The following is a 22,535-nucleotide window of genomic DNA, read 5'->3' on the forward strand; positions in this document are numbered from 1 at the left end:
ACTATTTGAGAAGCACTGCCTTAACCCCATTGATATCTTCATTTTTTTGTGCTCCAGTGTATGCCTATGAAACTTTTCATTTATTTAAGCAGTGGCCATCATTAGTGGAAATTTAGATATAGTTTTAAAAATAAATAGTGCAGTTTCAGTGAAATATCCCAGGTTGTGCCTCAGCAAAAAATCTCAACAGTTTTGGGAGATAAAACTTTATATTCATGTTCAATAAACATCCCTATATAATATTTAAAGTTTGGTTTGTGTAGTGTGGAAAGAAAAGTAGAAGCAAGCCCTCTAATTATGCATTTATTGAACAGAAAAAAAAGCCAGTGCAGTGAATACCTGAAGACATACATCAGCATCAAAATATAAAAAAGCAAAATGTTTTAAAAATGTTGATAATTACGAGTCCCTTCTTTTAAATAGTTTTTTGTCGTATTAACACGGTTGAAAAAAAGGGGAAAAAATGTCTACAGGTGTCAAATGAAAAGAATAATATCACATAAATGTAATATCTTCAAATTGTATGGACTTGTTAAAACAAATAAAGCTATCATCCCAGGAGCTTTTGTGATTTAGTATTTTTGAAAACTGAAAACATTTTCTTCAAAATTTTAGCCCCCTCCCAAAACTGATGTTTTTACCTCCATATTTGATCAAAAAGAGAAAAAAAAACATGAAATAAAAGTGTGACTCTCCAAATGTGTGTATTTTTGTATATCCCACCCCCCAAAAAAAACTAACCCAAAAAAGCAGCTCATCTCTGGATGCTGAGCACACGTAATATAAAAACATAAAAATTAATCATTATACCCAGTGTGTGAATGGACTTATATATATTTAGGTATATACATAGCCTACAAGATTAATATACAGCAGTTCAGTATAAAAAAAATGGCATGCGTTTTAACTTACACACTCCAGAGATTTAGCGTGCGGAAATGAACTAAAAAAAAAAAAAAAAAGCTGTAGTTGTCGCAGAGTATCAAACGAGTCATTCTGTGAGCGTGCGTCATTAAAAGTCAGACAGAAAAAAAATAAAATAAAGTGACTTCTGCAAATTTTATAAAACTTGCACACACAGTGAACACACAAGGTGAGGTGAACAAACAAAGGCACTGATGGACATGAGCTCGATCGTATATATTTTAGTGTGTGTATGTGTGTGTTTTTCTTCTATGACTCGTTTCACTGGTAAGGACAAAATGCGGATTAGCACCTCCAGGACATCTGCTCAAATGGCTTCCCATGTTGGTGTCGCCATTCAGTATTTCGGTAAACTGTCCCTGGCGTCCTCCAGTTTGGCCAGAACCCACTGAAAAGAAAACGAGTCAGAACCTTCTAACCCCGAGCGAACATGAAGAGGATTATGGCGAAAGACGACGACTCACCGTGGCGATCTCGGGCGTTTTGAAGTTAATGATCTTGCCGAACTCTTTGGCGTGAAACACCGACTTGACTCGCTCCTGCACACGGTACCAAAAAAAAAAAAAAAAAAAAAAGATTGATTGAAAAGCCAAACAGTGATATTAAATACAAATGTTGGGGGGGAGGAAAAAAAAAAAAAAAGAATGTCAATACAGATTTGTTTTGAGACTCAAAAAGCCCTCTACATATGCAATACTTTTTGATATTTTTTGCCCCCCTCAGTTTTTCAATAAATGAATGAATAAATAAAAAATAAATAAATAAAAAATAAATAAATAAATAAATTAAATAAATAAATAAATAAATAAATAAATAAATAAATAAATAAATAAATAAATAAATAAATAAATAAATAAATAAATAAATAAATAAATAAATAACAGCACTCACCTTGGCCTCGATGCGCAGCCGTCGGTTGTCCACAATGGTGGGCGCCTTGGTGAACTCGTCAAATAAGTACTGCCACTCGCAGATGAGCTGACCAAATGTGCCTGTGGTTACGAAGAAAACACCCCTTGGATGGCAAAAAGCAAGATCATCAAGGGAAGCCATCAACGTCACGAACCATCAAGCGGGGGAGCGAGTACTTACTTTTTGGTGATCATGAGGAAGTCCGAGTCGTTGACTTTAGCGTGAGCAAAGTAACGGTACTTCGCAAAACGACCGTTCTCGATTTTCTGTAGAGAGAGACGTAACATACAAATCACACCTACGCTAAACTAAACTAAACTTGCGGCCTTGTCGGTAGGGTTGAGAAACAAAGACAATGAGTGGCAGGTGAAGGTTAAAAAATGTCAAAAACTTTATTGAACAAAATGGTGGGAAACTGGGACAAGATGGAAAAACAACAATGGAACATGGCAGAGACATCAAAACAGAAATGGTGAAAAGCAAAAGGGTCAAATCGCCACACGTGAAATAGAATATTGCGAGAACGCGTAGCCGCTTACAAATACAATAAATGTATCTCACCCTATCAAGAATTTTGGCAGGACAAAAATAAAATCTCGCTGTGCTTAACCAACTGGTTTTAGAGAAGCCCCGTGAAGTGCGTTAATGCAAATGCTTTCAGTGAGCACTCGACTTCTTACTCCCTTCATTGACGAGTAAATAATTGTCAATTTTTTTTATTTATTTTTTTTGAGCTCGGCGCGCTATCTGTCTTCCTCATCCTCACAATCCTCCTCCTCCTCCTCCTCCTCCTCCTCATCACCACAATCATTGTCAGTGACGTCACTGAGGTTCAAGCTACTCTGTGGATATGACAAGAAAAAAGGTGGTCAAGTAAGACGCACAACTAAACAAAACCGTCGGGCCACGACGACGGTCCGCAAAGTCACTCACTAACCGTCTGATCAAAGCGCTCAAAACAGCGTCATAATAACCAAAGTCACCATTCTGACCTCAGAACTTCTCAAATCCATCGAAATTGCAAATTGCGCCCCTTAAACTCAAGTGTCAAGTGCCATTGTAAGCATTGCGGCGTAATTGTAGGCCGATGTGACCTCCTTAACTGCCATTGACGGGTATAGACGTCAATGATTTTAACTGGGCTGGCAGTGAACATCATTGACGTGACCCGGTGCACGTGGGTCTCGGTCCTACCTGAAGCATTTGACTTCCGATGCCCTCCCTCTGCTTATACGGCCGTATCACGCCGTCTTCGTGGATGAAGCGAGGGGGGCGCAGGGATTGGATGTCCTGCGATGTCTCTGCCGCCCTAAAATGGACGCACGAAATTCCATACGCGGGTTCAACGAGCGCGTGACTCACTTTGCACGTTGTTCTCAATCGGACCAACCTCTTGATGCCTTGAAAGGTGCTGCTGGCCATGTCGATGATGCCTCCGGTGGGCCTGGCGACGGCACCCACCAGGCCTTTGCCGACTCCTTTGAAGAAGCCCGCCGCGCCTTCCTTTTGGGCTCCTGAAGAGCAACGCCATTTGACACACTTTTAAAAGACATTGTAAACTTATTCAAAAACGTTCGCTGCCAGCTTAGCTGACAGTTCAATGAACGGCTAAAAGAGTGCAAACGTAACATAGCCTAGCAAACCTTTAATGGGTTTGGTGACAATGCCTGTTATTCCGCTGACGAATCCCTGACGAGAAGAACAGCCCAAGTTAGCCATTGCTTCTTGTCAACATGTCATTGTGGTGGTGCAATCTGTACCGAGACCAATCCTTTGCCACCCCTGGTGAGCCCCTCTCGGAGGCTACTGGGCTGCTTGTTCATGGTCTCTCGCCTCTTCTGCTGGTACTCTTCATCCATGGTCATGGCGGCCACGCCCTTGGCCATGGCGCCCGTGATCCTGGAGGCAGCACCTGCTATGCCCCCTGGGATGTGCACGGGTTTTATAGTTTGTCAGCTAGTAGTCATAGTCAACTAAAATTTACCGTATTTTCCGCCCTATAAGGCGCACCTAAAAACCTAAAATTTTCTCAAAAACCAACAGTGCGCCTTATAGCCCGGTGCGCCTTATATATGGACCAAATTCCTAGATTTAAACTGGCCCAAAGCATTGTGTCATGAAAGTGGCCCGCTGAAGACTATGAATCATGACTCAAAAAGACTATGGATCATTATTTTATGATTATAAAGTAATTTGTTTCCGTCTGAAGTTGAAATAAAAAAGATAAAATGGAGAATGATTTGATTTGGATTAAAAATCTGACATGATGCATTAATGGTGCGCCTTATAGTCCGGTGCGCCTTATATAAGGATAAAGTTTTAAAATGGGCCATTCATTGAAGGTGCGCCTTATAGTCCGGTGCGCCTTATAGGCAGGAAAATACGGTAAATGGTCTTCAAAGACCCCCCCAAAAAAAACGCATTAAACAACTCTTGAGACATCAGTTCATCTCATGAAATTGGACTGAAATTTGAAGACGTCTTATATTGTCATTATATTGAACAAGTCCATTGAAAACGGACTAAAACCAGAAATCAATCCATTGTAAATCGTACTCGCTTACCAACAGCTCCTCCTACGAGGGCCTTCACTCCGAGCGCCATCCCTTCCACAAACTCCTCTGGCCCCTGGATCGCGCCCTGGGGAACACCAAAACGCGAATGTAACCACGTTAATACAACGGTGCGCATTCATTTGACACCGTTTTGAGTTTTTGTCATCCCAATGGTGGAAAGAAAAAACAACAACTTTGCCATACGGTACGGAAATGATGGACTTTACTTCTTACCTGATAGGGCTCGTAGAAGAAGGCCTCCACTCCTTCAGACAGCCCTCGGATCAGACCGAATGGATTACCCAACACATCTAGGCCCAGCACCAGCACATACATTTGCTTGATTGCCTGAAATATACAGTGGTACCTTGTCTTACAAGTTGAATTCATTCAGGGGCCACATTGGCATTTCTCAGTGCAACTTGGACTAAAAAAAAAAAAATGAAAGATCACCATGGTTACCTGTTTGGAATAATGCCTGACGACTTCCCACTGGAGCTGCTGGGTGGTGCAGAACTGGAACGTCAACTCAAAGAAAGCAAGCCTGTCGCAAACGACATTGGATAGTGAGGCATCGATGATGTGACTTTTTTTTTGGTCGCGAATCATCGGCACATACTTGAAAACGACGTCTTGCACATCGGTGAGCGTGGCGCCGATGCTCTTGAGCAACAGGTTGAGTGACTGCACGGGGATGAGTTCCCTTTCCCTCTTTTCCTTCAGGCCGTCCTCGCCGCCCGTGCTCAGAGAGAAACTCAAGTGGAGCTGGCAAAAAAAAAAAAAAAAAAGGCCTCAGGAGATTATTTTATTGTGCAAAATTATTATTATTATTTTTTTTTTAACCGGCTGGAAAAACACAAAAACAAGACAGAACACAAATTAACACCGTACCTTGATGGGGGAAATGTGGAAGTACTCGTAAAGGCTGATGGGCGTGTTATCAGCGGCGGAAACGTGGTTCAGCTCATTCTTTATATACTCCACATCTTTCTCAAAAAGTTCCACCTTAAAAAAAAAAAAAAAAAGCATCAAACGTGAATAAACACAAATCCTCAAGCCGTAGGTCCAACGATACGAGTTGAGGAGCGGATCGGACCTCCTGTTGGACGCTGATGATGTTGGCATCCTCTGGGGTGAACAGCTCCAGGATTGCATAGAGGAAGCCCAGATCCAGTTTCAGATCCATTTCTTGGATCAGCACCTTGAAGTACCTGAGGATAGGGGTGTAAATCGCGGGTTTTGTCACGATACGATATCATATCGATACAAAGAACTACGATACGATATTTGCCGATATCTTAAAGCCTGCTGCGATTCATTCACGATATATCACGATATTGTGCTCTACGATCGATTTTTTTTTTTAAATATAGAACAATATCCTGATTTATAACAATTCATACGCAAAATCAACAAGGTACTGCAAACACTTTATTTAGGAAATTACAAGAGTATTGTAGTTTACAAAGTGTTTATTTTAACACTGAACTTTGATGTCGTGTTTTTTCTTTAAATGTGCGGCGAGATTTGTGCTCCCTGAATATTTGATCACCGCATGGCAGGATTTACAAACTGCACGTGTCTTGTCCGTTGAGCCATCTTTTCTCTGGAATCCAAAGTGCTTCCAAACGAATGACTCGAAGCCTAAAAGGGAGCAAATTTCCTCGTCTTTTTGGACACTAGCCATAGCACCAGCCCAGGAGCCGCGTACTAGTTGTCGACTCCCCTTTCACGTGCCTGCTCTGCTCACAACACAACACAACACGCCGCCGCGCCACTGCTCCCGGAAAGAGGAAGCAAGCAACAATGAACTGGATTTCAAAATAAAGTCGCGTCCAATGTCCGAGGTCAAACACGGCGCTATAAATCGATGTTTACGTTTAGCATCGATGCCAATAAATCGTAGAGCATTATATCGATTAATCGATATGTATCGATGAATCGTTACACCCCTACCTGAGGAGAAAGTGAGCTCAGTAAAGTAGTGCATGTGTTCATTTTGCTATAGTTGGTTCAATAAAGTGACTAAAAGTGAGACATTCTAACTAATCATGATAAGAAATATCATAAAATTAAAAATGAGCTCCTGTTCTTACTTGATGCGGGAGATGTTAGAGTGGCCTGCTGCCCTGGTGACAATGCTGAGATCAGTCAGAGGCTTGGGTTCTGGGAGAAATGGCAAAATACGTCAAAAGAGACAAAAACAAGGAATAAGGAGGGGGAGAAAAACAAAAAGGTGAGCTCAACGGACCTGAATCCATGGTGACGGACTTCGGAAGCTTCACCGGGTAAAAAACGAAGGGGAAGATGGCTCCTGGGAGCTGATTCTGGATCTGTGCCACGTACGTCGGCAATAATACATTGAGGACACTTTTTGTGGTAAGTTGGCTTCGCAGTGACGGCGAGTCTGACCTGGATGTGATGGATTTGGACCCGGTAGGCACTCTGGCGAGGCGAGACGCGGTACTCCACATTGACGGCCGGAAGAAAGTGCCTTCTGAGAGGGGCGTCGCACGGCTGCAGCAATCGCATGTCTGCTCCGTTGGGTGACAGGCACACCTGCCGGATCATGGACATATAGTTAGAGATACATCAAAATAGTTAGAGATATATAGTTATCGATATTGATATGTGTGTGACCTGGAAGCTGTTATCCAGGTCGACGATGGCTTTGTCGACAGGCCCGGATTCAATGTACTGCTTGAAGTGTTTCTCCAACATCTTAGCCGCCTCGGCGCTCATGGGCTTCCAGCGGTTCTTCTTCTTGGGCTTCAGTTCCCACACCACATCAGAACTGCAACAGAAGGATAGGGGTGGGCACAAAAACGCGACGCGGTACCAGGAGACGTACCTGGTGATACCGATGTAGGAGACCTCCTGGCCGTTGCTGTTGTTGACCAGCGAAACGCCCACGTTGTAGAGCGAAAGTACAATTTCCTGCTGGGCCAACTGTGCCTTCTCGCTCTCGCACAGCAGATTGTAGATGCGCCGCTCCTCGGTGAACAGCACCGTGCGCTGAAGACCTTGGGGACCACAGCCGCACATTTCTTTCGGGACTCTATTGCCAGACGTGCGCTATTGATTTTACCTTCGTAGAGGGAGACGACAAAAAGTTTGCCTTCCTTCCCCAAGTCCTCATGCAGATCCTGTGGATGCGAGAAAGCCAGGAGGGTTGCAACACACTCACAGACTCTCAAATATACACATACATTGCTTAATTTCTTGCCTCTTTGTATTATTAATATTTTTTTATGTTATTATTTTTATTATGCATGATTATGATGACGGTTATTATTAATAGTATTATTAATTATTATTATTGTATAGCTACAGCAGCAAGTTGTTTTTTTTTTTTTTTTCTCCATGCACCTCTTCGCTTTTAAGCTTCCCACTGTATTTGCCGCAATTCCAGCAGAGTTCCCGGGAACCCGTGGGCTTGTTCCAAGTGTAATGCACGGCTTTCCCCGCCTCCAGCTCTTCCACCTCTTCGGGCTTCTGGGAACTGCAAACGGCAAAGAAAAGACATCAAAGACAGGAAATCACATCATGATCAGAAAAAAAAAATAACTAACAACAACAACAAAACAAAAAAACGCTCCCTGGATGCTTGGCAAACGACAGCGAGCACCTCATGCAAACGAAATGGGCCACCATATGACAGACCCCTGAGCCACCGAGAATGTACTATCATGGAAAGCCCTCCAATCCAAAGAAGCTGTCCCGAACATCCTAACAAAGAGGAATTGACAGAGCTGACCAGCGAAAGATATAAGAGAAGCAATTCCGCCGGAAGATTCTCATGATTTGATATTGATGATGATTTGACACTAAGCAACGCGTTAGATGAGATCACACTTATTCCTCCTTTTCTACCTGTCCTCATCCACTGAGAAAGAGAGGTCCAGCAGCTCATTGGGCACCCATGCTGACTCTGTCTGTATGCTGCTTGACCCACAACACACACACACACACACATACACAAAGCATATAAACACACTTGAAAAAATGAGCTCAACTCGCTGTAGAAATCTGCTACACTTCCCGTATACACTCGATTGTATTACGGAGGTGGTAGCGGGGCCTTACGCCTTATTTTGCGGCGCGCTTCCGAAGCATTCTTATCTACGTAATATTCAGCGTCGTGGGAAGGCCGTTACACTGCAAACTGAAGTAGCGATGAGCAAATCCTCGTACCTTTTCAAATGGTGATAAGGGATCATCAAGGTGCAGGCTAAAAGCATCGTAAGTAAGAGTTGTGGCTTCGAAACAAAATGGCCGACTTGGATAATAATAATGAAATGGCAGTTGACATATTTCTGGCTGTCAATGACTCACCTCTGATAGAACTGCAAAGTCTGGTCTTTAGTGTGGTTGATAATAAGGAAAGGGGCCGCGCCATCGTGGTAGTCGGAGAATCGGATGGTGGCCGAGTGCTCCGATACGTTGACGTCGACGACGATCCCGCCCACCTAAGACAAAAAAGAAAAATGATCACGATTGAAGATGATCGTCCATTTTGTTGGCCTTACGTTGTTATCCAAGTGCAGCAATAAGCAGTTCTCCGGACGCGAGAAGTTGATCACGCGTGGCGGAGACAGACAACCTTCTACTTTCACTTTCACGAGTTTGGCATCATTTTCCGGCCAGAAGGGAATGGCGGACTAAAAGAGGAAGAAAACAGACAATTTTGAATGACTCACCTTTTGATTGTCAACGCGTAATATGATGGCTGACCTGTTCAGGCGGGACCACGGTCCAGCTCTCCTGGCCCTCCTCGCATATAAAGATGGTCTGCTTGGTCCGGTTGACCAGCAGGTAGAACGGCATGAAGGTCACGATGCGGGTGAGGCTGAAGCTGCTGGTGTCAATCTTCACTCCGACCTGACGGAGAGAAGTGACACGAATGGCTCAAAGGTTGTTTTGCTCTTTTTGAGCGGGATCGTATCTCAGCTGACACTCACCAGATAATCTTTATACTGGCCTTTGCATTTCACATCTCCGTAGCTCCCGACGGTGTCCAGGGAAAAATCATCGGAGTGTTCGCTTTCCGAGATCATGAGGCGAACCTGCGAGAAACGAGGAATACGATTTAAGCTTCGTGATGGTTGAATTCCTCGACGATCGACTTGCCTTGTTGTTCTTCAGGAAGTAACGAGGTTTGAAGGAGAAGAGCAGCGGCATGTCGTAATCCAGCGGGTGCTTGCGGTGGATGTCGTCCGCCTTGTACTGCAGCAGCCTGCCCGTCTTGTTCACCATCCAGTACGGCGAGTGGATGGCCACCACCGTCTGGCCCTGCTCGTACTTGACGTGCACGGCTATGTCCAGCTCCACCCGCCGCCTCTCCGTCCCCTCGCAGACGTCGTCCTCCTCCAGGCGGAGGGACTGGAACACGATGAAGGTGATCTCCTCCTGCTCGCTGCGGAGGCTGTTGAAAAAAAAATATGCTTTATGAGAAGAAACTAGAGAATCGTAGACTTTTTCAAAAAGTATCTTTTTTTTTTTCAGACCTGTACTGAGCAGACCAGTCTTGAGCGAGGTAGTCAATCAGGCAGAGGTCCAGGCTGGACTGGTCGATAACGGCAGTGTGAAGTTGGGCGGAGTGGCCCGGGTTCAGCGTGGACTCCGGCCCGCGCTCGCTACCGTCCTGTTAAGTAGATCCGGCGCAGTTTAGTCTTTTTGTAAGTACGCAGACTCTCGGAATATCCATACGTTGAGTTTGTAGGTGACGGGGTAAGGCAGCAGATTCCGTAGCAGCACGCAAGGCCACAAATGAAGAACAAAGGGCACGTCAAAGTTGTCCTCCACGCCGCCAGGGTCTTTGAACGTCACCGCGTCCTTCACAGGCACAATGTTGACCGTCAGCACGCCGCCCAGGTTGCCGCTGCGGCGGCACCGTTGCTCAATGTGAGCTTTGGGCTGCTGGAGGTCCATGTCGTCGTAGCTGAAGCCCTCAGAGCACTCAAACTGGTCGCCACCTTCACCCGTGACGGGCTGGAGGCTCAGCTCAGACCTGAGAGGAAAGGAAAGTGTGACTTAGGGATTCGCCACACTAATTGAAAGCATAATTTGGCTTTTTTTTTCTTTTTTTTTTTTTAAATATATAATTTTTTGGGGCTTTTTTTTTTTTTTAATATAATTTTTTTTTCTGCTGCCAATGAAAATAAATTCCATACCGTCTTTGACAACCCTTTGCTCCGCCCCTAAGAACCAACAAAAGCCGGACTTGCCGTGATGACCGATAATTTGCACGGAAACAGGACCAGGTAATGCTAAGTGAATTCTTAGGGCTACTTTAATGAAAACGTGTCACCTACGTGTTACTAAGACAATTGTGAACTGTTTTAGATTGTGACAAAATGTGTGTTCACTTACCTGTACGAGTCCAGAGGGATACAAAACTCCTCTGTCGGTAACGACGTACCCAAATACGTCGAGCCCTCGAACACCTTAAAGGGGATGTCGAAATGGTTGATGATCTGCAGGGGGGGGGGTCAGGGGGAAGAAAAAAAAAAAAAATCAAAAACACTCTGTGATGTATAACACACACGTCTGCGTCGTGGTACCTGGAAAGGCGAGCGGATCTTGATGTACTTGCTGCCTTCCGAGGAATAAACCTGACACACCAGGAAGTGGGGGGCCCCTGACACCTCGTGCATGACCCTGTACATAGTCCGTCCGACCTTGATCAAGGGGATCATGCTGGCGGACGTGTAGCCCGCTGGAGCTGGAGCAAATGGCACAATGTCAGTCAGTACACAATGAAATTCATCCCAGAAATGATCGGTTGGACGTACTCGGCTGTATGTAGTAGTCCTTTTCGTTCAGGGAGGTCATTGCCGAGAACTGGTCCGATTCGGTGGTGACGGAGTAGTCCATCCCGAGCGTTTGGCCGCCCTGCAGCTCGACCGTGTGGTCGTTGCTGTGCGTGGCGACGGGGGAAAACATGTCGCTGTACTGGACAAACACGGGCAGGCCCAGGCGGTTCTTTACGACAAACGGAGCCTCGTCTTTCTGGAAGCATTCGGCCGTCTCCTTGGCGGCCTCGGCAAAAGCCTGCGGCGAAGGAATGTGGTCAAAGATCTCCAGACGATGTTGGATATTTTGCACTTCTCACCATGCCCAGGTTGCTCAGCATGGCAAGGCCACATTTGGAGAGGGTGATGTTGAGCTGGTCCATGCTGCTGATCACAATGACAGTCTTGTAGTCTGGGACGTTGTAGTCCACCTCATCTGCCCACTCCACGTTCTTTAAGGGCTTTGTTTTCATCTGCTTGTACAAATCACAAACAATCGGTCCAGGTTGATTGAGTTCAAACTAAATGAAATCCGTATTTTCAAGTAAAAACAAAAAAACTAATTTGCTAAATTCAGAATACTGCCACAATTGGCCAAACTCGAATAATTATTAGTGATTAGCAAATGACGCAGAGAAAATCCCAATTTTTTTTTTTTTTAAATAAATAATTTTACCAAGCCAGCAGTCAGTAACGTTACAAGACTGCGTACGTCTTGTGCGTGCGTGCAGGCAGGGCGTGTGTGTATAACTACGTTAAATTCCAGTCTCCAGGGTCTCCCGGCTCCATCTCTCGTCTCATCCTCTAATGGCTCCAGCAGCGGCTCCCACACTCCCACCACCTCGTTGTAGTAATGGACCTGAACATGATCATGAACGTGAGCGCTACCTTGCTGAGCTCTAATAAAGCAAGTCAAAGCCAACGCAGGAATTAGATTTGAACTCGTGTCATCTGCCATACCTCTAAATTCAGCTCACTCCTCAAGTTGATGAGCGTGGACCAGTTTTTGACATCTCCTCGGAAGGAGGATTTTGCTAGAAGCATGGGCACGGTGCGGTGCCCCACCCCGGCCTCCAACGTCACGCAGATTGATTTGATGTCCATCTGAGAAGGAAGGACGGACGGACAGCCCGTCAAATCAAAATTTCAGTGGAGCTCTTTCAATGGAGGCTTTTACCTTAAGCGACTCCCCCTGTGGAATCAACGGGGCCGCAGCTTTCGTGCTGGCTTCTCCCTGCTCCTCCAGGAACCACAGTTTGAGCTCCTTCCAGCCCCGTTTCTCCCACATGTCCACAGGGACGGGACTTTCGAGCGCCTCCGTGGTCTCTTGGGTGGGTGTCAGGGCCGAGTGGATGGAGAGGACCGTCTTGATGATGATGGGTGAAACCTGAAATTCCATCAAGTGCACATATTTTCCCATGGAAATATCCAGCAATCAAATCAAATCAAATACAATTTAAAATAACAATAAATGAAATGAAAAAAAAATCAAATTGAATCCATGTCAGCGGCAGCAGTCAGCGCTCACCAACCTTCAGTGTGAGAGAGTTGATGGAGATGTCCATAGTTTGCGGAGACGTAGGTGTCTGACAACTCTGAAAGGACACCTGGCATGGCTGCAAAACCGTGGTCACGTTGTGAAGCCTCTTCTCCCTTAGGAACGGGCAGGCCACCACCTAAAATGAACACAGAAACGGCCGGCGCTGTCCAAAAGGCTCTCCGGTACCACGCAAACGGCGTCGTACCTTGAGGTCTTTGATGTCGGCCGTCATCTTTGAGCTCTCCTCGTTGTTTGTGATGACTAACTCGCACTGCGTGGTCATCACCAATGCCGGCCCGTCGGCGCGCGTCAGGTCGGCCACAAAAACGATCTCCGGGTTTCGCACCGCCACGTTCATTTTCGACTTGGACACCTTGGCTGGAGCAGGAACTGAGCCGGAAATACCAGAAAAAGACAAGTCGTGAGCAATCACAGGGGAGGCGTCCATCCATCTGGAGGTTCTCTCAAAGCCACTCACTTGATTCCTCTGGCTGAGCAGGGGTGTTGTTGTTATCTACCGGCGCCGGGGGGCTCTTGGCTCGCGGCCTTTCGGCAAAACCCTCCTTGGTGGCGTTGAGGAAAATATCCGTCACGGTGAGGAGGAACTCCATGCTGGCGCACAGGTACACGTCTTGAACCACCGTGTCTAAGGCGCTGCCTTCGTGGCTCTGCCGGTAAGTGACCTCCACCATCATGTTCTTTTCCGTTCCGGGACGCATGCCCATCATCCTAAAATGGGGAAAAGCTTGCTTGATGAAATCAACTGTTTCATCCAGGCCCGGGAATTACGCGCCGTAACGAAGGATTTGTACGTTCTCATGTGCCACCGCTCGAATTTTGTTACCTTGGGCTGACCGTCTTGCTATTTGGCCTCTTGTCATCGAGGAGGCAGGTAGACAATCGGACGGCGGCCTTCATGGAGCTGTCGGAGTACATGGTGAAGGAGGTGGAGATGGTGCCCAGGGTGAACTCGCCAAGTTTCAGTTCATCGTTGTGCGGCTCCACATGGAGAAGCTGGTGAAGATGGCGATAGTGAGCGATCCCAACGCGCCAATCACGCCACGCATCGACTTTGACCTGATCACCTCGTTCACGTTGGGCTTGAACAGGACCAGCGCCATGGAGTCAATCTTGAAGCCTCCTTTCATGCTAGTCTTCAGCTTGACGCTCTTCTGCGTCTCCACCACGGCTGCCGTCACCACCGTGTTGCCTAACGTAACGGAGAGTGTCAAAGAGGTTTTCGCTCACTTTGTGGACTTCTGAGGATTTACCGTTGGGTTTGTCTGCGTTTCCGGAGCTGGGCCGCTCCTTGTCAGAAGTCGAGTCTTCAGCGGGGGCGGGCGCAGAGGCGGTGCCAGAATTCTCCGAGAGGTTTTCACTGAGAGTCCGGAAGATAACCACCATGTCATCCTGGCTGAGGTTCAACTGTTTGGCGAGAGATACAAACCATACTAAGAAAAACTTTTTTTCTCCACAGAGCACAGTAGGTTCAAATGTTTTTTGGGCAGCCCAGAAAGTGTTGCGCATGACATTGAAAAGTGTCAAACACTAAAATGGACTACTTACGCTCAAAGGCATAAGATGAGCGGTGATCTCAATGTCGGGAATGCTTTGGTACCAGTTGGACGAAAGATTCCTCTGAATCTCCACTTCCAGGCTGATTGGTTGCAACAGGTCGCTTTCACCCCGAAACACTCCATTCACGAATGTTGTCCTGCATTAAAAAAATAAAAACAATACTTGGCCCTTACAGCAAGATGTTTGTTATTGCTCTGCAAACCTTGCTTGCGCAAAGTTCAAATCATACCGATACATGTTTAGATCCGTGAGCTTGACTTCCATGATGTCCACCACAGGCGGGATCTTGCTGTGACTCTCGGAAGGCTGCATGGCAAAGTGATTCTTGACCGCCAGGAAACCTAGATCGGCCACCAGGACGTTGGGGGACGAGGACGACTGCGGCACAAAGATGACGGGCGCTTTGAAGCGGACGTTGAGGGCCACCCGCGTGCTGCGCTCCGACAGCTCCTTCACGCCCGACGCCGCCTTTTCGGCCGCCTGCTGGGTCACTTCGGCGAGAGCCTCTTTGGCCTCCTGGAAGTTGTTTACGAAGGCCTGTGGGAGTGGAGCGAAAAATTGTGATGGAAGACCAAAAAAAAAAAACAAAAAACAAATAAATTCTCACCAGTATGGAGGACAAGAACTTGTTGAGGAAGACGACTTGGATACATCCCACTGTCAACGTGACCGAGGTGTCAACCTGAGACATGTCGAGGTAGGCGTCGCCTTCTGTGGCGTCTGTGTGGTTGATCATCTGGAAGGCAAACACCTCCCTGTCTGCGATGGACACGGCCTGAGAGCGGAGACAACAATAGAAAGTCAAAACGCCAGCCATGACGGTTGAGAGGAGAAGAACTCGCAGTACCTTCTTATAGAAGGCCGTCTCGTCGCAGTCAAACACGATGATGTTCCTCAGATTGGCCAGGATCTTCATCTCTCGCTTCCTCATCAAAACCTCAGAAACCAGGCCTGACGAAGATAAGGGGACAATTTTGGGGAAAAACTACAAATGATTTTTGTAGACCAAGCAAGAAAATGCTGAATGATACCTTCGATTCTGATCTCCGAGATCATGGATGTCTCCCCTCGAATGTAAACCTTCAGAGAGCGGAGATCGGCTCGGAGGTGCGTGTTGATGATGGCCGCCGCCTTGGAATTCTTTGGTACTGTCAGAGCGGATGGACTCGTTAAAAGAGGGGGGAAAAAAACGCTTTTGTCACACAGGGTGGGTCTGAAAAGTATGCACGTTTAGGTTTCCTTGGAATCAAATGATTTCATTCAAAGTTCCCATTACTTTTCCTCTTGGCAACGGTGGCCTCCTTCTTGCCCTCCTCCAGCTCCTCTTCCTCGGGGATGACGGCCAGCTCCTCCTGTCCGGCCTCCTCCTGCTGGGTGGACTGCGGCATCAGTCCGCTGAGGTAGTTCATGGTGTTGAGGAGCGCCTCCGTGTGGAGATTCACGTCCAGAGACGAGAAGGTCACCTGACGGCAAGCGCCGGACGTCATTGGAGGATGACCGTAAGGCTTTACCCGACTTTACCTTGATGACTTGCTCGGTGTTGTTGTGCAGGGACTTGAACTCGGGCCCGTTTTTGTCAGCCTAAAAGCACATCAATGGTTAGAAAGACAAAAAAAACTTGGGACATCATCTTACAAGCCACTAACTTACATTTATATACTCCAGTGTAAGCATGTCGACCTCGGTGTTATCCAAAGTAGTGATGAGATGAATTTCCTTGTTTTGCGAATCTACATAAATGGGAGCAGGCAAATATAAACAAATATTATATATACCGTATTTTCCGGACTATAAGGCGCTTCAATGAATGGCCCATTTTAAAACTTTGTCCTTATATAAGGCGCACTGGACTATAAGGCGCACCCTTAATGCAACATGTCAAATTTTTAATCCAAATCAAATCATTCTCCATTTTATCTTTTTTATTTCAACTTTAGACGCAACAAATTACTTTATAATCACAAAATAATGATCCATAGTCTTTTTGATTCATGATTCATAGTCTTCAGCGGGCCACTTATGATTGATTTCATGACACAATGCTTCGGGCCAGTTTAAATTTAGGAATTTGGTCCATATTTAAGGCGCACTGGACTATAAGGCGCACTGTCGGCTTTTCATAAAATTTTAGGTTTTTAGGTGGGTCTTATAGTCCGGAAAATACGGTATATTCAATATTTGACACAACAGGACTGCGACTTTTCAGGGCCAAAAAAACTCACCTGTGTATTGGGGACACCTGAGGCAGATCTCCTTGAGGTAAGTGTTGGATGTCATGTCAAAGGTGCGTATTTTCAGCTCAGTGCCCAGGCCCTCCACCTCCAAGTGGAGCACGGGCACCTCCTGATAGGTACCGGTGAGGCGACACAACTGGACGGAGAACTGGAAGAGAAAATGGAAATGATGTCAATTGGACCGCTCGCGATGTCACAAAAATTCAGGATAGCTCACAGAGAGACGCATTACCTCACTGATTTCAAATGCCATGAGAAAGTCTGTCATGTTCTTCGAACGCTCCTCCAGCGCCGGACCCTTCCGTCTGTTCAGGTCGGCGTAGCGCAGCGGCATGGGATTGTCGAATAAGAACTGCTGCCCCGTGACGGGAGAGCTGGGGGCGTCGTAGAACAAGTCTTCTTCGGACCCTGAAGGGAACAAAACCGTTGAGCGGGGTGTAATTGTAAACGACAGGAGTCGTGGGGCTGTCCGAGCTCACCGAGCGAAGAAATGCTGATGGACTCGCACGACTCGAAAAGCATCGAGGAGCGTTGGTCGGCCAACTGCAGACGTCTCTTCATGGAAAGCTGCGGTGTGAACTGCTTGGACTTGGAAGGAGACGGCACTATGTCAACATGTCTGATAGTAATATTTAACTTTTCCCGAATTGGTGTTGCCCTCACCCTTGAATGCGGGGGCGCGCTAGCATTGGGCGGAGCAGGAATCGTCTGCGGCCGCGGGATGCTGTCCAACAACTGGAGAACGTTCCGAAGTTTAACGTCGGAGATTCGGAGGGAGAGCAGAGGGAGCTCTCCGGACAGTTTGTATCTGTGGGATGAAGACGCAATCAACGGGTGCAATTTGGTCATCATCGTTTGTGCACTTACTTTGCCATGCGCGAGTCTTTGACCACCATGGCCCTGCTGAACTCCATTTTCAAATCCACCGGCTCCAAAATGTGGAGCGGCGACTGCCTCTGCGTGCGAGCCTTTTTCCAGTTGTTGTCTTTAGCGGGGGAAAGATTTGCGTTTATTTAACGATTCACGTCGGGACGGATCGCCTGTGATCAATTGACTGTATTTGCCAAATTTTGCTTGCTCGTGGGTGGCATCTACCTGGTTTACTGAAAAGGAATTGCAGGTTATTGAGCTGGAGGTCGAAGCTGTCGTAAGCTCTTTGCATGATGTCTTCGATTGTGCTGGAGCACGCCGACAGCTGAGGCAGATTCTTTTTGGACTGACTGGACATCTACGTAGAAAGTCCCATTTTAGGAGCACGTGTTTGGAAATGAGGCTTTAAGGAAATTCCTGGCCGGCAAATTCGCCCTCACCTGCAAGTGTCCGAGATCCAGCAACACAATGTTCTGAGTGCCGTCGTAGAAGCCCGTCTGTGGGATGATGACGTAAGAGGCCAACAGGTTCACCTTCAGGTCCAGCACCTTCTGAGTCTCGATCACATACATTAGCCCTACCAAAGTTTTTTTTAAAATAAATAAACACATGTTATACGTGAATACGAAGCAACAAAAGGATATTTTTCATGGCTAAGCGACCGACCGGTGGCTGTACGATCTCGGAACTGCTCCAGTTTCATGAGCGTGGCGTTGGTGAGTTCGTCCAGCTGCAGGTCGTCAGGAGGCCTGAAGACCGCGGCCGTGGCGTTCACCGTCATCTGTACGCAGTCAGACATGTTGACACTTTGGTCCGCGCGGGACAACAAACAGCAGCCGGCTGCACTCACGGCGTCGTAGATGATTTCCAGCGGCTGCGATTCCACAAAGAGCCGTTGATTGGCACGCTGATCCAGAGGGTTGGTCTCGAAAAACAGGCTGAGGAGCGGACTCCCCGTTCCCGTGCCGACCGTCCTGGACGACAGGAGGGTGGGAGCGGGCCGGCCGCTTGCCAGACCCGTGACCTCGAACAAACTGAGCTCGGCTGTGAATCTGCAGAGATTGTTTTTTTTTTTTTTTCCCTTCTCATGACAACTGAACACAAACATATGTCAACGAGGGTCAAAGACTGTGACACACTTGACGGCTTGTGCGCCGGATCGTTGCGTCAGGGAAGACATCAGCTCCCCGACGGTCAACTTGATGATCTCGTCTTTGTCTTTGCTGTCCTTGATAGAGACGCTCAGCTTCTCCATGTGGAATTTCACCTTCATGTCCTCAAACTAGAAGAGAATATACACAGCAATGGAAGTTTGAAACTCTTAAGGGGGGCAAATGATGCAAAACTGACATTGTTTGGATACAAATAGTTGAATGGCTGCTCGCACGTTAAGTTCCGCAAACAAATTTGGTGAGCTTAGTATTTTTCCGAAATGTGCGAGTGAGTGAGCCATTCTGAATGATACCCTATTGTGACGTCACAAGCTGGCAGATTTCTCCGATAGAATAAACCCCGCCCCTCGCGCAAAGTCAGCTAGAAGACAATAAGCGCGATAAAAAAAAAAAAAAAAAAATAGACGGGCGGACGAAAGACAAAATTTATAACGTGTGTGGGAAGAGACTCACCTCCTTTGGATAAATAGAATTAGCGGCCGTCTCACTGTATCCGATGGCGGCGTAGAGCCTGGCTTTCTCAGCGGAGGTCAACAGCTCATCAAATCCTGTGTGAAAACATATTGATAGAAGGGATGGGCCGAGGAAGTCATGCACCATTTCCTCCACCTCATGACCTTACCTCCTCCTGCGCTCTTGACCTCCTTTGGTTGAGAGTCAGGCTCCGCCCCCCAGTTCCACATCCAGCTCACCCACCCTTGAGACTCCTCTTCCTCCATCTTCAAGCCTGGACGGTAAATACGCAAGCCCGCCTTACTCGCCTAAGGAGGCAAAGAAAACGTGTCGTATTTGACATGATGCAATGCAATGATGATCAAAATGAGTGTACCTCCACTTCAGCTTGCTGTCTGGCTAGCGTGATGTTAAAAATATCAAGCGTCTTCTCGGGCTCCTGAGAACATACACACACAAAAAATGCTGGCATAGGAATGCATGACCTATGGCAGTGACTTTCAGTTCAATCGATTGTCCACCCACTTGCAGTTCCTTGAGAAGTTCCTCGCTGGGTTTCTTGCTGGTGATCTTAATCTTGTAGAGCTCGCGGTAGTGCTTGACCAGCTTGCGGTGCCGCTGAATGTGCGGCCACGACCACATGTGGAGTCGGGGCTTCACGTCCACCTCCAGGATGCTCGTGATGGCGTAGTCCCACCTATAAACGCCACAGCAAAAAAAAAAAAAAAAAAGTACCCTCGTACAAAAGAGGAAGTCCTGTCAGAGAAGAGTGTCTTACCAAATGTTGGCATTGTTGCGAACTAAAACTTCGGGTCTGTATTTTCTGTACGGCAGGTTACGTGACATCAAATCCACCGAGCCCAATAGCTCCAAGATGCTGACGTACTAGAAAGAGGAGCAGTACTTGGGCTGGTTTCTAAAATCATAAACGACACATCGATACAAACACTGCCTACCTACCTGGGGTCTGTTTAGCTCAACGGCCACCTCCCGCAGATTGACCATAAGGTCCACTTTAGGAGAAGAGAAGTCCATGTCTGATTTGGGATTCATGCAAAGCTTTGCATCGGCAGAGATGGGACGGAAAACTGTGGAGCAGCAGCGAAAAAAAGAAATACATTGCAATTTTGTTTGTGCAACAGATTTATTGCTGAGGCCATTTTATGAATGGATTTTTCCCGATTTTTTTTTTTTTACGAAAGAAAAATGTGCAGAGGGCTTAACTGGAATTGGTGCAAACGTGTTCTGACACTCACTGAAATCGTGGTCTGTAGGACAGGAGCCTTTGAGGAGCAGGCTATTTTGAAGACATTGCTAAAAAAAGACCAAGAAAAAAAGAGCTGATGCATTTTTCACCTGCTTAAGTTTTTTTTTTATCTACACAGTGTAACACGTAAAAACAATCTCCAACATTTTTGACATACCAAAGCCTTGTCCGGGCTGTAATTGGAGAAGAGTGCAGAGTTGACATTCCAGTAGGCAAACAATTTGTCCAGCTGAACCAACTGAGAGGAAGGAAGCAGCAATTAGAGCAATGCATGCCCATATAACCATCACATTAGACACTCACAGCGAGAAACTTAAAACAGCAAAAACAAAGAATGTCTTTCCTACCTTGTAGAAAAGTCTGGCATTTTCATCCAAGAGAGTCGGGTTCCAGTCCTCGTCGCAGGTCTACGGGAACAAACGAGGGTCAATTTAACATAAAGGTCAGGGTTTAACATCGGGATACTTTCCGTAGCCGCTTGTAAGTAGCATTGCTCTCACTCGACTAACAATATAACTCGACAAAATGGATGTCAAGTGAGATTACCTGAAGGCTGAGGTTGCTAAGAGAGACTCCGAAGGACAAAGGGCACAGCGGATTGGTGACCTGAGGGAAAGAAATAACTTCTTGTACTTCTTTCCAAAGCGCACAAACCAGAAATGTGAGCACTCACGTCGTCCTCATAGCGAATGTGGATATTAGAGATCTTGACTTGAACATTTTTGATGATCTGCGTGACCAGCTTCTCCACAAAGGTGTCCTGCTTCTCTTTTGTGGGATTCTCTGTCAAGTAAATCAAATTTGGGAGACTGTCAAACTTGGACCCCAAGCTCTGTGTGCAAGACTGATCCCCCCAGCTTTGGGACACAAAGGACTACTAACCGAGCTCCGCGACCTTCAGTTTGGTCTCCTCAATCCTTTGCAGCTCCCTTTGCCGCGCTTCCTGCAGCTGCTTCTCCTCCTTTTCCGCATCGTACTTGATACCTGCAATCATAGTACAGGACTAATCATACAATCATGCGAGATTTTAGTAAGAGCTTCACTAAGCAGCTTGCTAATACCCAAAATGCAAATTTCAAATATTTTTGGAGTGTATCGGATCGATTCTATTTTATCGATTGCACCATATATAAGACTGATTAACTTTGCAACCAATACAATCGTACATACTTGCTGTTGGCACAATGAGCAGATAGACGCCATCCAGTGTAGCCCGCACCGACTGGGTGTAAAGGTTCTTCCAGGGAATCTGGAGTTCTAGTTGCCCTATTGAGATGAGATTAGTGAGCAAAAATGTGTCTCCAAATGAAAGCAAGACCTTCAACCTCACCTATGTGTCCTGCTCTCACTTTAAAAGGAATGTCAAGCTGACTCTGTGAGAAGTAAAAAAAAATTAAAAAAACATAATTGTGCTTGAGAAATATCACATTTCTTCACATGAGTTTGAGCCATGCAATTTACCAAAGCATTCTCCTTAATTTCAAGATTTCGAAGAACGGCATCACCTGCAAAAAAAAATTATATATAAATGTAATATACCGATTGTTACCATGCACACGCAGCCCTTTAAATGTAGGAAAATAAAGTGTGCACATTCAGTAATGTTACGCTGCCACACGATTATATTTTAGGTATTTTATGTGTGTGCAAGACTTTTCGCTTGCTCACAAACCGGATAAGGGTGCGACTCTTATTAATCCTGCAAAACTCGCCCCAGTAATACCTTAGCTTTGCACGGGAAAATGTCTTTGAAAAGAATTGCATATCTGTGAGAACTTCTGTTTAATAACTTATCCAGCCTAACAACAGCAATCAGCAGCATTTGAGGGGGGGGGGGGGGGGGGGGTCGACAAACTGACAGATGACAGCCTGAGGAGCTCCAAGCTAACGACAATCCGACACTAGCACGCTAGCTCGATCGGCGCACGATGGCACCGCCTCGCCAAAGAATAACATACAAATCGAGTTGATTTACCTCCCCAGATGCCAAGTTTAAGCTGCGAACTGTCAAGGTTGACCACGTAGTCGCCCAGAAATCTGTTGAGAACGTCTACCACGACGCTTTCGAAGACCATTTTGGAGCTCTTCTCATCTCCCTGTCACCATGTTTACATTCAGCCGTCTGACTGCTGCTTTGTACGACGTAACGTGCGTGATGGTGGGCGGGGTCGTGACGTCACGCTCATCCCAAGCGCCCACTGGACTGTCTGTACGCACTCCACTCATTTCCTTACAA

General features: G+C 46.4%; 1 protein-coding gene across 3 annotated transcripts; it reads right to left on the bottom strand.

Moving 5' to 3' along the window:
* Positions 1–290: 290 nt before the first annotated feature.
* Positions 291–22,448, bottom strand: vps13a (vacuolar protein sorting 13 homolog A). Of its 3 annotated transcripts, none has more exons than XM_061278188.1 (76): positions 22,275–22,448; positions 21,761–21,804; positions 21,630–21,672; positions 21,470–21,565; positions 21,182–21,283; positions 20,973–21,082; positions 20,846–20,905; positions 20,647–20,706; positions 20,457–20,537; positions 20,289–20,346; positions 19,993–20,120; positions 19,811–19,917; positions 19,558–19,729; positions 19,409–19,471; positions 19,202–19,340; positions 19,033–19,127; positions 18,547–18,689; positions 18,258–18,459; positions 18,074–18,188; positions 17,848–17,984; positions 17,633–17,765; positions 17,405–17,522; positions 17,201–17,345; positions 17,017–17,125; positions 16,770–16,945; positions 16,526–16,685; positions 15,954–16,033; positions 15,825–15,884; positions 15,580–15,766; positions 15,335–15,451; positions 15,151–15,254; positions 14,911–15,078; positions 14,533–14,840; positions 14,292–14,439; positions 13,997–14,150; positions 13,811–13,935; positions 13,570–13,739; positions 13,204–13,454; positions 12,931–13,115; positions 12,718–12,861; positions 12,363–12,572; positions 12,146–12,289; positions 11,940–12,044; positions 11,506–11,658; positions 11,186–11,444; positions 10,955–11,115; positions 10,764–10,867; positions 10,101–10,401; positions 9,899–10,035; positions 9,522–9,816; positions 9,353–9,457; positions 9,126–9,272; positions 8,921–9,052; positions 8,727–8,860; positions 8,265–8,333; positions 7,761–7,893; positions 7,480–7,537; positions 7,243–7,414; positions 7,032–7,185; positions 6,804–6,950; positions 6,643–6,724; positions 6,488–6,557; positions 5,488–5,602; positions 5,283–5,396; positions 5,011–5,156; positions 4,854–4,935; positions 4,626–4,739; positions 4,401–4,476; positions 3,597–3,760; positions 3,480–3,525; positions 3,227–3,350; positions 3,031–3,145; positions 2,017–2,102; positions 1,816–1,939; positions 1,389–1,463; positions 291–1,312 (listed from the first exon to the last, which is right to left on the bottom strand). In XM_061278188.1, the coding sequence occupies exons 1-76, from the start codon at positions 22,372–22,374 to the stop codon at positions 1,262–1,264; spliced, it is 9,801 nt and encodes a 3,266-aa protein (XP_061134172.1). In that variant the 5' UTR covers positions 22,375–22,448; the 3' UTR covers positions 291–1,261. The 3 variants fall into 3 exon arrangements, with proteins under 3 accessions (XP_061134172.1, XP_061134171.1, XP_061134173.1); XM_061278187.1 differs by having other exon boundaries at positions 8,265–8,336; XM_061278189.1 differs by lacking the exon at positions 8,265–8,333.
* Between the last annotated feature and the right edge of the window lie 87 nt (positions 22,449–22,535).

Source organism: Syngnathus typhle, linkage group LG5 (genome assembly GCF_033458585.1).
Source record: "Syngnathus typhle isolate RoL2023-S1 ecotype Sweden linkage group LG5, RoL_Styp_1.0, whole genome shotgun sequence".
NCBI lineage: Eukaryota > Metazoa > Chordata > Actinopteri > Syngnathiformes > Syngnathidae > Syngnathus > Syngnathus typhle.